The sequence below is a fragment of the Schistocerca nitens genome, chromosome 8, assembly GCF_023898315.1.
Source record: "Schistocerca nitens isolate TAMUIC-IGC-003100 chromosome 8, iqSchNite1.1, whole genome shotgun sequence".
Lineage (NCBI taxonomy): Eukaryota > Metazoa > Arthropoda > Insecta > Orthoptera > Acrididae > Schistocerca > Schistocerca nitens.
The window spans coordinates 397,381,744-397,397,812 of record NC_064621.1 but is presented as its reverse complement, the minus strand read 5'-3'; the positions used below and the strand labels follow the sequence as shown (position 1 = coordinate 397,397,812).

Here is a 16,069-nt window from a genome sequence, read left to right as displayed (position 1 = left end):
ACCTCATGACCTCCGCTGCCTGCGCAACACCAACTGGGGTGAAGATCGCTCTACGCTGCTGCAGTCTTGTTCAATCCCGCCTTGACTAAGGGAGTCTGATTTATGGTTCGGCGGCGCCCTCAGCGATGTGTTTATGCGACCCGGTGCATCACTGTGGCATTCGACTGGCAGCAGGAGCTTTTAGGACGAGTCTGGTGACCAGTGTCCTGGTGGAGGCCGGAGTCCCTCCATTGTAGGTTAGGCGTGCACAACTGCTCACTAGTTATGTTGCACACATTCGAAATTCTCCTGGGCATCTGATTTACTGTCTCCTTTTTCCATCCACAGCGGTTCATCTCCCGCATCGGGTCAGGGCGTACGATTGCAGTTCCCATCCGATCTCTTCTGCCTAAAGTGGAGTACTTGCTTTTACCACCCGTACTCGAGATCCACACACGTACACCTTCATGGGTGTACACCTAGGCCAAAGGCTCACCTGGACTTTTCACATGGTCCTAAGGACTCAGTTAACACCGCAGCTCTCTGCTGTCACTTCCTTTCGATTCTTGACATGTACCGGGACCATGAAGTGGTTTACACTGACAGCTCGATGGCTGATGGTCACATTGGCTTTGCATATGTTCATGGAGGACGTATTGAACAGCACTCCTTGCCAGATGGCTGCACTGTTTTCACTGCAGAACTGGCAGCCATTTCTCATGTTCTTGAGCGCATCTGCTCATGCTCGGGCAAGTCATTTCTTCGCTGTACTGACTCCTTGAGCAGCCTACAGGCTATCGACCAGTGCTACCCTGCCTTCCTTTGGTAGCGATCATCCAGGAGTCCATCTATGCCCTGGAACGGTCCAGTTGTTCCATGGTGTTTGTGTGGACTCCTGGCCAAGTTGGAATCCCAGGAAATGAACTTGCCGACAGGCTGACCAAACAGGCTGCACAGAAACCGCTTCTGGAGATCGGCATCCCTGTAACTGACCTGCAATCATTATTACTCCGCAAGGTTTTTCAGCTCTGCGAGGTGGAATGGCATGATCTCAGTATGCACAACAAACTGCATGCCCTTAAGGAGACTATGAATGTGTGGAAGACCTCCATGCGGGCCTCTCGCAGGGACTCTGGTTCTCTGCCGATTCCGCATTGGCCATACGTGGCTAACACATGGCTACCTCCTCTGTTGCGAGGACCCACCTTGGTGTCACTGTGGCTCACATACGACTGTTGTCCACATCTTGCTGGACTGCGCACTTTCCACTGCTCTGCAGTGGACTTTTAACCTTCTCAGCACCCTATCTTCGGTATTGGGCAACAATGCCTCAACAGCAGATTTAGTTTTACGTTTTATTCATTGGGGGGGGGGGGGGTGTCATACCATATAAGGGTGGGCATTTAGCCTTCTCTCTGAGGTCGCCACCCTCCCTCCATTTTAACTCCGTCACACTTTCTTTGCATTTGTTTGTCTTGGTGGTCGTCTTTCCCCTACATGTGTTCATCTCGCCTTGTCTTTTTGAGATGGACATTTTAATGTGTTGCAGAGTGGCTGGCTCATCCTCTTTCATTATTGTGATCAGCCAGCCCAGACCATCCGCTCTATGGTTTTAAAACCTTCTTCTACTTTTCCTTGTGGTGCATGTTTTCCCCGGTTTTTGTTCATTCCATTCGTTTTCATTTTATGTACGATGTAGGGTGTTTTTGTACCTTGAGCCTTACTTGTATCAGGAAAAAGGGACTGATGACCCTGTAGTTTGGTCCCTTTATACCCCAAACCAACCAACCAACCTTTTGCTAGCTGTTCCCAAAGTCTTGCTGCACGGCGTGGTCTCAGGCGTCTTGTCCCAGTCTGTGCGGCTGCCGCCATCGGAGGTTTGAGTCCTCCCTTGTTGTCCTTAGTGGAAGTTAGTTTAAGTTAGATTAAATAGTGTGTAAGCTTAGGGACAGATGACCTCAGTAGTTTGGTCCCATAAGTCCTTATCACAAATTTTCCCAAAGTCTTTGGAATTCTGCCTCTGTTTTCTCTGCGTCTGCTAACGAATGAGGTGTACTGACAGGTGACTGAACTTTTTGTTCAGTTAAATCTCTGAAACAATTCTCCAATGTTGTGAAATTGGTACCTGAGATTACGGCTTCATCTGAATCTTGACTTTGCTCTAAATGTTAAGTCTCACTGTAGTGTCTGAAATTTATGTACTTTGTTAAATATTTTCTCAGTGAAATCTTTAATCTGTACCATTGTTCACATCTCTAGATGTTTCATTTACTTCATTCGTCATTAAGCCGCACAACATAATAATTTCAGAATGTGGTTCACCTTGCAAACATCATACAATGGATTACAATTTAGTTTTTTTATTAATTTCTATTTTTTCCTGGTGAGAGTTAATAATATGTCCTGATTTGGTGGCGTGTTTGCCTAACTTGACATGTGTCAGCGAGAACTTACTGAAATTTAGCTTCTTGAGCATCTAACTTAATATTGCTGTGATCAGTATTATCATTAGTTTTATATAACTTACTATTCAGATCGGTGTTAAACTGCTTTAACTCTCTATTGTTTTGTGATATCTCAGCTATCAGATCAACACTTCACTGTTTTATATCAACATTGTATTGTGCTATTTCTCCCTGAAAGTCACAAATAGCTTTTAAGATTTGTACTATTTTTTAAGTTAATACTAGTGTGTAGTTAAGACAATAATAAGTTTACAACAACTCATCCCTAGTAACAACAGTCACAGACGCCTTTTAGAAAAAATCTACTAAAAACCTAACTCCGTCGTCACTTGATTCACAATGTCAACAAAAAAAAAGTTTTGGCATAAATACAGCTTACCAAACTGTCGCATGGCCTGTGGTGGTGTAATGCAGAATACTCTGCACCGCCATGACTCGATGATGCCATGAAGTTGTACCGCTAGCTGTTGTGGAGGTGTCAAACATTCATTGAAAACAGTTGTCCATACCAGCTGCTGGCCACCTGTCTTCAGACGCTGTCTTAATACTCTTCTTCACCATATATAATGCAGTCACTTTAAGTTGTAGTGTTTTGACAATATGCTCGTCTTAATATTGGTTTTTAGTGTATGTACTGTGATGCACACTACTTTGGCAACCTGTAGCCTGTCTGCTAGCTGTACAAATATGCCTTCAGTAACTGTGCTTGAATCTAACTGAAAAGTGTTTGTCGGAAGTACGCTATTGTCAATGATTTAGTCTGCATCAAGATCACAATTCAGACACTTTAATTGCGATGAGAAACTACATACTATACTCGGTTGACATCCTATAATATGATTGTTAGAGTGCAGTAACCTAATCCTGACGTAAGTATTCTTAAAAGTTCATGTATGATGAACAAAAAAATTAGCTGATAAGTTTGTATAACACTGTCGGTGAAGTCTAAAGTGATACTAATATGGAAATATTGTGCACAGTAACTAACTATTGGAAACAACACAGTTCACAACCAGACCCTATTGTCACAGTAGGTGAGGATCATCATTGAAGCTTGACACAGTCCATGGTACTAATTCTACATGCACTGTCTAATTAACAATCTGAAACAGTCTCTGAATTATTGAACATACTCCTGGACACGAAATGTAGCTAAAAGCTTTTCTGACTTGTAACTGATGCTACATCTTCTGTGGTACATTATCCTGTATTTTTCAGACACAGGTGTTGCTCTGTTTAAACTTGCTGCAGACTGACTTAAAATGGCTTTCAACATACCTCTTTTATAAGTTTAGAATAATTAGAACTGAATTTAGCTCTTGCTGTTCACTGCATTTTCATAAATTGTAATTGAAGATTTATGTTTCTGAGTAATTGAGTAGTAGAGGGAAATTAATTTTGAAAAGGACTTATAGATACAACAATAATTTCTATTGAATTACCCTGGTTAGTTTGCCTAAATGTGGGATTCTGTTGCTAAAGAATTATTCCAGAATTAAATGAATGCAAATGTTGCCAACATGTATTTGTCATTGGTTGTAAGATTACTTTGCTTATTTATATATCTTTGTCATCAACTTTATCAGGAAGTTAGTAATTGGGTAAATGTTTACGCATCAACAACTATAATGAAGTCTAGAATTATTAATATTTTGAGTTAGCGTAGTTTTTTGTGACCAAATGATTGTAATAGATAATAAAGTGAAAGTGGTTAAGCCTTGGGTCAATATGTGGAATTTAATTTGTGACACTCTTCAGGCAATCCCGAAGACTGGGTGTTTGTACTGTCCTTATCATATCATCATCATCATCTTCTTCTTCTTCAGGCAGTAAGTATCTCTGTGTTGCACTAGGATGCCAGAACACAGTGTTATATCAAGTTGTTTTTGGATTCGGAGTCAGTGGAGAGTTGATGTTATATTGATTTTATTCTTTTTCTTATTTGACTGTTGCCTTAGGTGCAGCAATCTAAGTCTTCTTCTCTTGACTGCACAACTTATGCTGGAAGGAAATGTGACATAATGACTTCTACTTCTGTTCAGTAATTTACAGACACCTCTTGTATATATTCTCCAAATATTGTCCAAAAACATTTAAAGTGTCCATTATACAACAAGACTTCAATCGTAATTTCCAAATTGGAAACACTATGTAATAGTTCCTTATACGTAACATAAAGGATGAATAGTGGCAGTTCAGAATGACAGATCAGTTCATAATTCCTTTGTTTTTTGTTTTAGTGCAGCCATTGTAATATTCTCCTGCATTTATTCTGGGGATGACACGCTTCTCCAATGAATGTTGGTGATTCACGCACCTTCTATATCACACCTGCACAGGTACTTCCTTTGTACTGCCTCTTGCCAAGTTACTGCGATCGCCATCCCATCTTGATGACAATGAATCTGCACAACAGTTGCACTCTCCTCTACAGTAATTTGTTTTATTGTTAAGGTGGTGAGTTTTTCCATAGTAAGAAATACATCTACATACATATTGTGCAAGCCATTGTATGGTGCATGGCAGAGGGCACCTTGTATCACTTCTAGTCATTTCCTTTCCTGTTCCCCTCGCAAACAGAATGAGGGGAAAAAAGACTGTCGATATGCCTCGTTACAAGCCCAATTTCTCTTCTCTTATCTTGGTGATCCTTACACGAAATGTACGTTGGCACCAGCAGAATTGTACTGCAACCAGTTTCAAATGCGAGATCTCTAAATTTCCTCAATGTGTTCATGAAAAATGATGTCACCTTACCTTCCATTTGAGTTCCTGAAGCATTTGTGTAATGCTTTGGTGTTGATTGAACCTACTGGTAACGAATGTAGCAGACCACCTCTGAATTGCTTTGATGTCGTCCTTCAATCCAACCTGATAGGGATCCCAAACACTCTAGCAGAACTCAAGAATGGATGCACTAATGTTCCATTCACAATCTTCTTTACAGGTGAACCACACTTTCCTAAAATTCTCCCAACAAACTGAAGTAGACCATTCGCTTTCCCAACTGTAATCCTTGCATGCTTGTTGCATTTCACATGACTTTTCATAGTTATGTCTAGATATTTAATCAATGTGACTGTGTGGAGCAGCACTCTACTAACACTGTATTCGAACATCATGGAGTTGTTTTTCCTACTCACCTGTATTAACTTATATTTTTCTACATTTAGAGCTAGTTGCCATTCATTACACCAACCAGAAATTTTGTACAAGTCATCTTGTATCCTACAGTCACTCAAGGCACTTTTCTGTGCACCATAGCATTGTCAGCAAACACCGCAGATTGCTGCTCACCGTGTCAGGCAGATCATTTACAACATTTGATCAAAAAGTAACAGGAAATTTTTAATTTTTGTGGGCTTTAAGCATCCAATTTCAAGACTTTTTATCTTGTTGGTATACATGTTCCTGATGTGTGTTTGCACTTTCAACTTAAATATTGAGTTTACTGTTAACAGTCAAAAAGGTTATATGTGTTTTTGAGTGCTTGGAGAATTTGAAAAAGATGAAGCAAAGAATTTGCATTAAATTTTGCTAGAAAAATGGAATAAAGTGCAGCACCACATTAAAAATGTTGAATGTGGGTTTTGGCGAATCTACTACGAGTAAAACAAGAGTTTGAGTGGTATAAATGTTTCAAAGAGTGTCAAGAAGATGTTGAAGACAACAGCCATGAAAGCCCTACACATAATTTAGTGACAACAATACGGAAAAAGTAAAGAAAATGATTCTAGAAAATCAACGAATCCTCGTCAGAGATGTTTCTGACGATGTCAGCATATCCTCTGGTTCATGCTCAACAATTTTTTTGGATGTTTTGGGCACGAAACATGCATCAGCGAGATTTGTTCCGAAATTGTTGAATTTCAACCAAAAACTACATCAAGTCGACATCGCTCGGGAATTACTGAATGAAGTTGACAATGATCCAGAACTTCTAAAGAAGGTTATAACAGGTGATGAAACATAGGTATAAGGGTATGACATCGAAACCAAGGCCCGTTGGTCCTAATGGAAACTGCCTAAAGAACCAAGACCGAAAAAAATTAGACAAGACTGATCATATGTGAATATTTTTCTCACTGTCTTCTTTGATTACAGTGGGATAGTGCATCCTGCCTTATATTCATAGGGTCAATAAGAAATACTACCTGGTACTTATGCAATGTTTGCAAAGCTCAAGAAAGCGACCAGAATTGTGGCAAAACTGCTAGTGTAAGTTGCATCACATTAATGTTCCCACTCACACCTCATTGCTAATTCATAATTTTTTGGCAAAAAACAATACTGTTATATTGCCTCATCCACTATATATGCCGGTCATAGTCCCCTTGTGACTTACTTCTATTCTCGAAGCTGGAGAGAGCAATGAAATGAGGTTGTTTTGCCACCATTGATTAGATAAAAACAGAAATGGCACAGAGTTTATGAAGATTCCTTAAGAAAAACAAAAATTCCCATTACTTTTTGATCATACCTCATATGTATATTAAGACTAATAGTGGTTCTATCACATTTCTCTGTCGCATTCCTGACGATATCCTTGTTACTGTTGAACACTTGCTGCTTATGACAACATACTGTTTTTTATCACTTAAGAAGTCTTCAAGCCACTTGGATATCTGGGAAGCAGTCTGAATGCTCATACCTTCATTAACAGTCTGCACTGGGGCACAGTGTCAAATATTTTTCAGAAACCTAGGCATATGGAATCTGCCTGTTGCCTGTTATCCATGGTTTACAGGATATCATGTGCGAGAAGGCCAAGCTGAGTTTTGCATGAGTGATACTTTCTAACACTGTACTTATTTAAGGACACAAACTTTTCCATCTCCAGCAGTGGAAATTTATTATATTCGAATTGAGAAATTGTTCAAAAATTCTCCAGTGAACTGATGTTAAGGATATTGGTCTGTAGTTTTGTGGGTCTGTTCTTTTACCATTCTTACTGAAAAGTTCTCAGCCCACCCAATAAAGTTGTCAGTAATCCACATACTTATGGCTACTTTTCAACATAACTCCCTTTTAGTGCCACACGCTTTTGTCACCAGTGCTGCAGGCCCATTATACCCTCCTGCATGGCAAAGAAAAATGCATCCACCACAGCCGTGATGTCGTCATCTGATTTAAAATGGGTTCAGCTATATAGTCTTTGAGCTGGGGAAGAGACGAAAGTCAGAGTAGGCCAAAAAAGATGGATAAGGTGCATGCTGACGGTGTTCAAAGCCACATGTCTCAATGGCAGCCATCACAATGACAGATGTGTGGGCAGCCATAAGTCCTAATAAAAGAACAATCCATTTGTGAAATCCTGATGTGTTTCACTTTGGTGGCCTTCCTCAAACACATTAGTTGACCAACATAATATATTCCATTCATAGTTTCACATTTTTTATGTATTCAGCCAGGATAACACCACTCAAATCCAAAAAAACAGAGACCATCGCCTCACCAGCTGGTGTAACTGATTTGAACTTTTTGTGGGTGAGTAGTGGTGTTCCCACTGTTTTCATTGAACTTTGGATTAGGGTTAAAAGTGGTGAGCTGATGCTTCATCCATTGTCACAAGATGTCTGAGAAATGTCAGAATCTGCTTCAAAAAGGGTCAAGTTTTCTGCAGATGTGGCATGTGTCTTTGATTTTTGCATTCTGCTGTCAACATTCTTGGAATCATTGACATGAGACATTGTGCATGTCAAGTACAACACTCTCTCAGCAAGGTAGCATTGTGTCACATGCTGGTCTGCCATGACGATATCCTGGATTATAGTGACATTTTCCTCCGTAATGGTCATTACCGGTCTTCCACTGCGAGGTGCATATTGAAATTCTCCCACCAGCTTTTCACAGTAGAATAGAAAGGGGAATTCTCCCTTTATGTTTCCACCGTGTCATTATGGATCCCCTTTGCACCTGTGCCCTGTTTTACCAGGTATTGGATGACTGCACACTTGATCTATTTATCCATTTTTCAAAATGTGTTCACCTTGGACGCTTTGATATCTGAAACAAGGCGAAAAAGATAATAATGAAAACTAGGTATGTAACCTTGTAAAGAAATGTACTATTAGTTGCTAAGCTGAGATTTGGCTAAAGCAAGTATTTTGTGGGTGGCTCGAGAATTTTCCAGTCACTCTTCATACATACAGGAGTCACCTGCACATTTTTCCGGTCACTTGGGACTTTGCTCTTGGTGAGGGATTCATGATAACTACAAGCTAAGTAAGGGACCAGTGCTGCATAGTACTCTTTGTAGATGCGAATTGGGATTCCATCTGGACCTGACGACTTGTTTTCAACTCTTTAAGTTGCCGCTCTCTGTCAGGGATCCCTATTACTAATGTTCCCCATATGGGAGTCTGTATGGTAGTCAAATCACAATACTTTTGTACTATCCTCGTGCATGAAGGATTTCTTAAATGCGAAATTTAAAGAATTTTTTTTTGTGTCTTCAGCAACTGTTAATAGTGTTTGTAAAGAAAAGCCTGACAAAATTGGTAATACAAAATTAAACAGTGTGAAAGATACTCTGAGTGAAAGTGAGAAAAATATTGTACCAAATTCAGACAGTAATATTGTGGAACACCAAAGTGTTAGTATAGTGGATGGCAGTGTAACGAAAAAATGTAAAATTGGACAGAAATTTTGGAAACCGACAGTAAAGATTGACCATTTTTTGTACAATCAAATAAATCAGACCAACACATGTTTTGCGCAGTGTTTCCATGAGACATTTCTATAAAGCATGCTGGTCGTGACGATAGCCGTCATGTTCTGTCTAAAGTACGTGTAGACCTAACAAACCTTAAGTCTTCAAATGCACCATTGTCATCATTTGGAATAAAACCTGATGAGGAAGACTGTCACAAATGCTGAAATGCTTTTTAGTTCATTTATTGTTGAACACAGCCTGCCAATTTCTTGTGCAGATCTTCACAGCTGTTCAAAAAAATATTTCACGATTCTCAGATTGCTGAAACATACAGTTGTGGAAGAACAAAAACAATTGCTGCTATACATTCTTTGTCATCTGGAACACAGGATATTGTAGTAGAATACTTAAAAGAAAACCTATTTTCTCTTGCAACTGATGGTAGCACAGACATTAACGATGTGAAACTATATCCAGTTGTCATTACTTTGTTGTTAAATAGTGAAAGATGTGCACTGCGATACTATCCATGCTGGGATCAGGTTTGAATAGTAGTGAAGGAATTTTTTATCTCTTCACTGGCGAACTTCTAAGAAAAGGAATCCCCTGGCGAAATTGCATTTCATTTGCATGTGATAATGCAAATATTGTGGCGGGACACATAAAGGGAGTTGCTGTTTTTTAAAGAAAGTTCAACCACACATAAGAATTCAATCTTGTTCCTGCCACCTGCTTCGTTTAGCTGCACAAAAAGCTATGAAAAGCATACAATATTTTGATGCTGAAGAATTTGTAATGGATATTTTCTACTTGCTCCAAAAGAGTTCAAAAAGGCAGTCTACTTTTAACCTTTGTCAAAATACATATGGCACTAAACCCCATCAAATACTGAAGTATTGCTGAAGTATTTGCTCCAATCAATAAAAAGAGTAAATGAACATTGCGAACCTCGTCTTGTAAAATTTTTCAGTGAGAAAGGTTCAGAAAATGTAAAAAACTCTCATTTATTCAGCGTGTGCCCTATTCTAAATAATCCAGTAACTAAGCCATATCTGCTTTTATTGTGTAATACCCTTTCGTTGTTTACCAAAGCAAATGTATTCCTCAGGAAAGAGGAGCCAGTAATTCACAGACTTCATAGCATCATAAATAACTTATTCACAGATTTGATTGTGAGATTTATTAATCATTCAACAGCACCTACTTCTCGTAGTCTGCCGGAATTGAAATTTAAAAAAAATAATTGTCTCAAAGAGTGTAGACACTAGAAGCTACATTCATCGTACCAAGCTTGAAAACTCTGTAGTTACAAGATTTTATGAAGATGTCATAGATTTTTCATCAACTCGTGTAGTTATGTCAAACAAAAATTTCCACTAAATTATGACTCCTTAAAAAAACTTAGAAGTTATTGATATTGTATCCAGCAAAAGAAAATCATTGTCAGTTGTAAAGGTGAATAAGCTGTTTTCAAGATTCCAGTTTGATGACTTTGGAATGGTGGAAGAACAGACAGCCAATACTGCTTGGTACAAAATATCTTCTATGTGTGAAACATCAGGCATTAAAAAGTAATCCATCACTGAGCAAGTTTATGCTTGTATTTACTGCTCATTCCTCGTAGTAACACTGCCTGTGAGACAGTTTTTAGTATTGTTAAGAAAAACAGTACTGAATTTTGATCTAGTATGAATACAGGAATCTTGAGTAACCATGAGTAAAATGAACCATTTATCTTCAAGAAGAGCGCATTACCATAATAATTTTTCAAAGGATCAATTTCAGGCTGTGAAAAGTGCAACAAGATTGTCATTCAAGAGAAAATTGTCAGTCACCAATGAAGATTCTATTTTATACAAGTAGAAGCAGAGCCAGGAAGAAGAGGCAGTGGATGAGAAAGACTTGTTAATATTTTTTTATGAAACACTGTAGACAGGTCTCTCATTTCGTGATGTAAGTGGATGGCTTTACTTTCCTTTTAATTAATAATGTGAGAGAGATATATGTGTATTTTTCAGTGTTTGTAAATTACAGAAATATTTTTATAGTACTTTTACATTTACTAAACTGATTTTTAGCATTTTCCACTTAACATGATTTTTACGTTTTCAGTTGTTTTAATTTCTGGAAAAATCTTTATTTAAGGCCAGAAAGTGTCTGAAATACAGTGTTTAAAGGCCTAAGAGACAATTCTAATTTTTAAAATTTTCCAACTAAATTGCTCCAGGCAAGTGTGGGGATGGTTGCTTTGAAAGAACACGGCCGATTTCCTTCCCCATTCTTGACACAATCTGAGCTTCGGTTCCGCGTTTAAATGAGCTCAATGTCAATGGGACGCTAAACTCTAATGCACCCCTGTCCGCCCACCCCCCGAACCCTAAAATTTTCTGAGAGAGAGCCCGTGAACCCACTTCCATATTGCCATGTGATTACTGACAGCCACTTCTCAAGGTTGGCAGCTATGGTAATATGTAATACCACAATGAGTAACCATTTGTTGGGTACGGGGCCCAGCAAAGGTAATAGTAAACATGTTAGCATAAGAATGTCATGCATCCCAACTTGCCACCCCGAAAAACATCATCTTTTCTATTGCAGGAACTTTTTGCTGTGATACTACTATAGAAATCAAATGAAGATTGGAAAGCAAGTCTGAAAATATCACAATAACTTTTATCACCAATGTCTCATTGTCACATTTTCATCAAGTGTGTAAGGGGGCATTCAAAAAGAATTGAGCCGGAGGCATAATTACAGAAACCAGTACCTGTATGTTAGAAGTATTGACTCTGACTGTGGAGACACTTGTCCCACTGTGGCACAGTGCAGTTAATGGCTGTCTCATAAAATTCCTGCGGCTGCGATGTTAACCAGTTCTGCACGTACAGCTGGACGTTGTCGTCAGAAGTGAATCGTTTGCCCCTCAGAGCCTTTGTAAGGTGACCAAAAACGGCATAATCGCAAGGGGAGAGGTCCAGACCGTATGGAGGGTGGCCGAGAACCTCCCATTTGAATTTCTGCAGGAGTGCCACGACTATGTTGGCTGTATGAGGCTTTACATTGTCGCGGAGCAGAATGATCCCACGGGTGAGATTGCCTCGTCGTTTTAATTTGATCACTTGGCGAAAAGTGGTCAAGGTTTGTGAGTAACAATGGCATTCATTATTGTCCCGTGCTGCAGGAAGTGAATCGGAAGGGGGTCCTCTTGGTCCAAGAAGAATGTCAGCATAACCTTTCCTGTGCCCGTGTGGATTGCCTTGGCTTCTTTTGGTGGTGGTGATCCTGGTTGCTTCCACTGGAGACTTTGTTGTTTTGAATCTGGTTCGCAGTGATGACACCATGACTCATCTCCAGCCACCACTCGTGCCAGGAACACATTCCCTTCCCAACAATAGCACTGCAGATGAGCAAGACAGTGGGCCATTCAACATGCTTCCTGGTGTGGTTGAAGACTGTGGGGCACCCATTGGACACAAACTTTGTGCAAGTGCAGTCATTCCTTCATGATGGTGTGAACACTTCCGACGCTCAATCCGATCATGGCGGCTATGGTTTTCACTGTCACTCAACGGTTCTGGGTAGTGAGCGCATCTACCAACTGGACGAAGTCATCGGCAAAGCAGTGTGGTGTCCAGACTGTGCATCATCAGCTAACGACACCCGTACTCCTTCCATTGTCAGAAAACGAACAACACCTCTTTTTTCTTCTTTTGACACCTCCATGTCACTGTTTGCAATGCAACTGGCAGCATTGGGCAATTGATGCTTGCTGCTGCTAGCTCTGTATAGTCACGTGACGTGCATGCGTGCTCTCTAGCGACAGGCTGTGAACTTCCACGCTCTGGTTGGAACCACACCTCGTTACACACACCATGATATTTCCCTCCTGTCACCGGTTTGTGCGTTCCAGACACCGGCTCATTTCTTTTTGAACGCCCCTTATATATTGACATACTGTACAGATTATGTTTAAAATCTTGTTGTGTCCTCTTTTTGAAATCATTGTAAGAATGCATAGGTGCATGTTCCCTATATTGCTAGTTTGGAGCAAATGAAAACATCTCCACTTCTTGTAGTATTACAAACCATTCTGACCTAGCCTTTACACCAGGGGTAATCAAACTTTTTTGCCTACCCACCCATGTTTGTTCTTTGTTAGTAACAAAATTTTCTGAATGCCCACCAGTTCCACAGCAATGGTGATTTATAAAGGAGAGAAGCGACTTTACTTTATAAAATTTATAAAGCAAAGTTACAACAAGTTAAAGATGATGATAATACTACTACTACTACTACTACTACTACTACTATTACTACTACTACTACTACTAATAATAATAATAATAATAGTAATGATAATGATGATGATGATGATGATGATTTGTGAAAACATATTGAAAATGTTTTGAAAAATCTACCGCCTACCCTGAAAGCTGGAATGTCCACTAGTGGTTGATAGGGACCAGATTAACTACCACAGCATTAGACAACTGACAGCAACTGCAGTAATTCTTCATGGAAAAAATATTCATGCTGTTTTCAAAACTTGTCTTCTTCTTTAACAGGTCTCTTGCCATCAAATCCAGATGTTGAAAAATCACCAGATTTTGCTGCCATAATGAAGAATTTGATGAGCCGTATATCTGTCTCAGGCCTATCAAAAGAAAAAGAAGAAACTATCATTCAGCAACTGAAAACACTGAAGAAACGTCAGCACATTTTTTTAAAAAATCAATTTTTATATGATACAATGAAAGTGTACTGTGCTGGAGATAATTCGGGGAAACCTTTGCTTGACAAAACTGGTGCAATTATTGCAACAGAAGAACTGCCTTCGCATATCAGAATACAAAAACTTTCTCCATTAACATCTGAAGAAGTGCATGAATTGAGATACATAGCAGCTGAGAGAATTATAGTGAGAAGTGCACACATGAAAAATCTGATGTATGAGTCAGGTTAGTAAACAGTTTCATACCTTATACACAATCTTTTTCTGTTGGTTTGTGGTATAAATATCGGATTTCACCAAGACCATTTTTGGTTCCTTTTTATCAATACTTCTATATCTACACATTTACCAGTAAAAGCAAGGTGTAAAGTGGTAGATTATGTAGTATAACAGTGTAATTTTTCTCGTTTCCCATTCAGCTATCCCTACAGTGGTGGATGAATAGATTTGCTGATAGTACATGTCTGTGTAAACCGATACATTCCTTATTTTACTAACATGTACTTTATTCAAGACGTGTGATGAAGTATAAAGTGTTTCTTAACTTTCTTTGGATTGTACACTCTTGGAATTTTAGGAGTAAATTCTTATGTGACGTGCAATGCCTTTCAGCTGTCTTTGATAGGCTAAAGAAGCTTATGACAACTGCACTGATCTTCTGTTAATCCCAGTTGGTAATGCTGTCCAACTTATAACCATTATCTGGAAAATTGTTACATGGCGATTTTGAAAGTAACATCATGTGTGGACAAATTACACATCCTAGAGATCCCTCCAGTAAATTTGTATGGCATCTGTCACACTATAAAGTGTATGGGTCGGAGTACTTTTTATTATATCAGTATGTAATCAGACAGTGTTACCTTGTTAGTTATTTTTGTCACTCCCATTTCCAGCAGTAGGGCTGAAATGTCATTGAAACTGTCTGCTATCAGCCAAGGTCCCTGAAGGCATTTTATGTGAATCTGTCATTTTTTTTAATTGGTTTCCTGTGCCATCCCCTTCCCACTCTCAATCCCCTCTCCTAGTGGTGCTGTAGGTGATTTATTCCTTCCAACTTCCCTTTTCAAAATTGTTACCCAAATAGTATGTAAGATCCCCTCCTGTATCTGAATGATTAGGGTCACTGACTTTGGTGTGGAAGGTCCCCAGTTTGATTCCCAGTTCATTCTCAGATTTGTTATGTGGTAGGGAGATCACAGAATGTGTCCACTCAGCCTTCTGGGGCCAAATAAGGAGCTACTGGAATAAAGAAGCAGCTGCACTATCAGGATTCATCTACTAGCGTTTATGGCTGGAGGGATTGATGATTTCTATAGTTGTGTGACTTTGCAGATTGGTTGTAATCAGTTTCATTTGATGGCAATAAGACATCAAAACTACCCATTGGAAGTAGGACAGAGAATGGACTGATTTACACGTACTTTTTGCATAAAAACTTTTGTAATAACCACCTTCTCTTCTTATATGTTCGAAGGCACAAAAGCACAGCTAAAGATGTTTTTGATGTGTACAAACAGACTGTGCTACAAAATAGTGCAAGTACTGGCAAGAAAACTATTAACTGACTGATCAGGATCAGCTCTCTTCAATTCCTCAGTATTCAGATTTTAGCAAGGATCACTAGCCTTTTTATGATCCATGAGAAAAGATTAAAAAGTCAATTTGACACTACTGATCGCTGGTCTGCAGCAAGATGGGTGCACTCTAATAAAAGAGGAAATTTTGCAGAAATGTATGTTGTTGTGAGGGATGGAGGCATATGACATATCTTCTTCCTAACACAATCTGAATATTCTGTGTGGAAGCAGTATTCTAAATTGACAGGTCTCTTATATTCCCCATCTTCAAATATTGGACTGAACACCTAGTTTTTCTACAATGTAAACTGAAGCAATGAATTAAAATTTGTACCAGCCCTGAGATTTGAACCCGGGTCTCCTGTGTACTAGGCAGTTTTGCTGTCCGTTGCACCACACTGGCACTCTGGCTAGCACAGCTGCATGGACTACCCTAGTACGTTTCCCTCCCTGAAACAAATTCCAATTTAAGCCTCAGCCCAATGTTATTCCCCTTATAAACTGGCATCAGTACTGCCATTAAGTATACTGGAATAGCACCTTAACAATGAATGAAATGAGATTAATTCTGCCTGGACCACCAAGCGAGGTGGCATAGTGGTTAGCACACTGGACTCTCATTTGGGAGGATGATGCTTCAGATCCGCACCCAGCCATC

The 16,069-nt window shown here is 39.4% G+C and overlaps 1 protein-coding gene across 3 annotated transcripts in view; it reads left to right on the top strand.

Annotated features, from left to right (window-relative positions):
- LOC126199345 (uncharacterized) overlaps positions 1-16,069 on the top strand; it is a 150,826-nt gene that overhangs the window by 56,147 nt on the left and 78,610 nt on the right. For 2 of the 3 annotated variants that reach the window (XM_049936206.1, XM_049936204.1), the window contains exon 2: positions 13,665-14,057. In XM_049936206.1, the coding sequence (XP_049792163.1) occupies positions 13,718-14,057 (340 nt within the window). In that variant the 5' untranslated portion in view covers positions 13,665-13,717. Of the gene's footprint in view, positions 1-10,872; positions 11,053-13,664; positions 14,058-16,069 lie in introns of all 3 variants that reach the window. The other variant, XM_049936205.1, reaches the window with a different exon arrangement.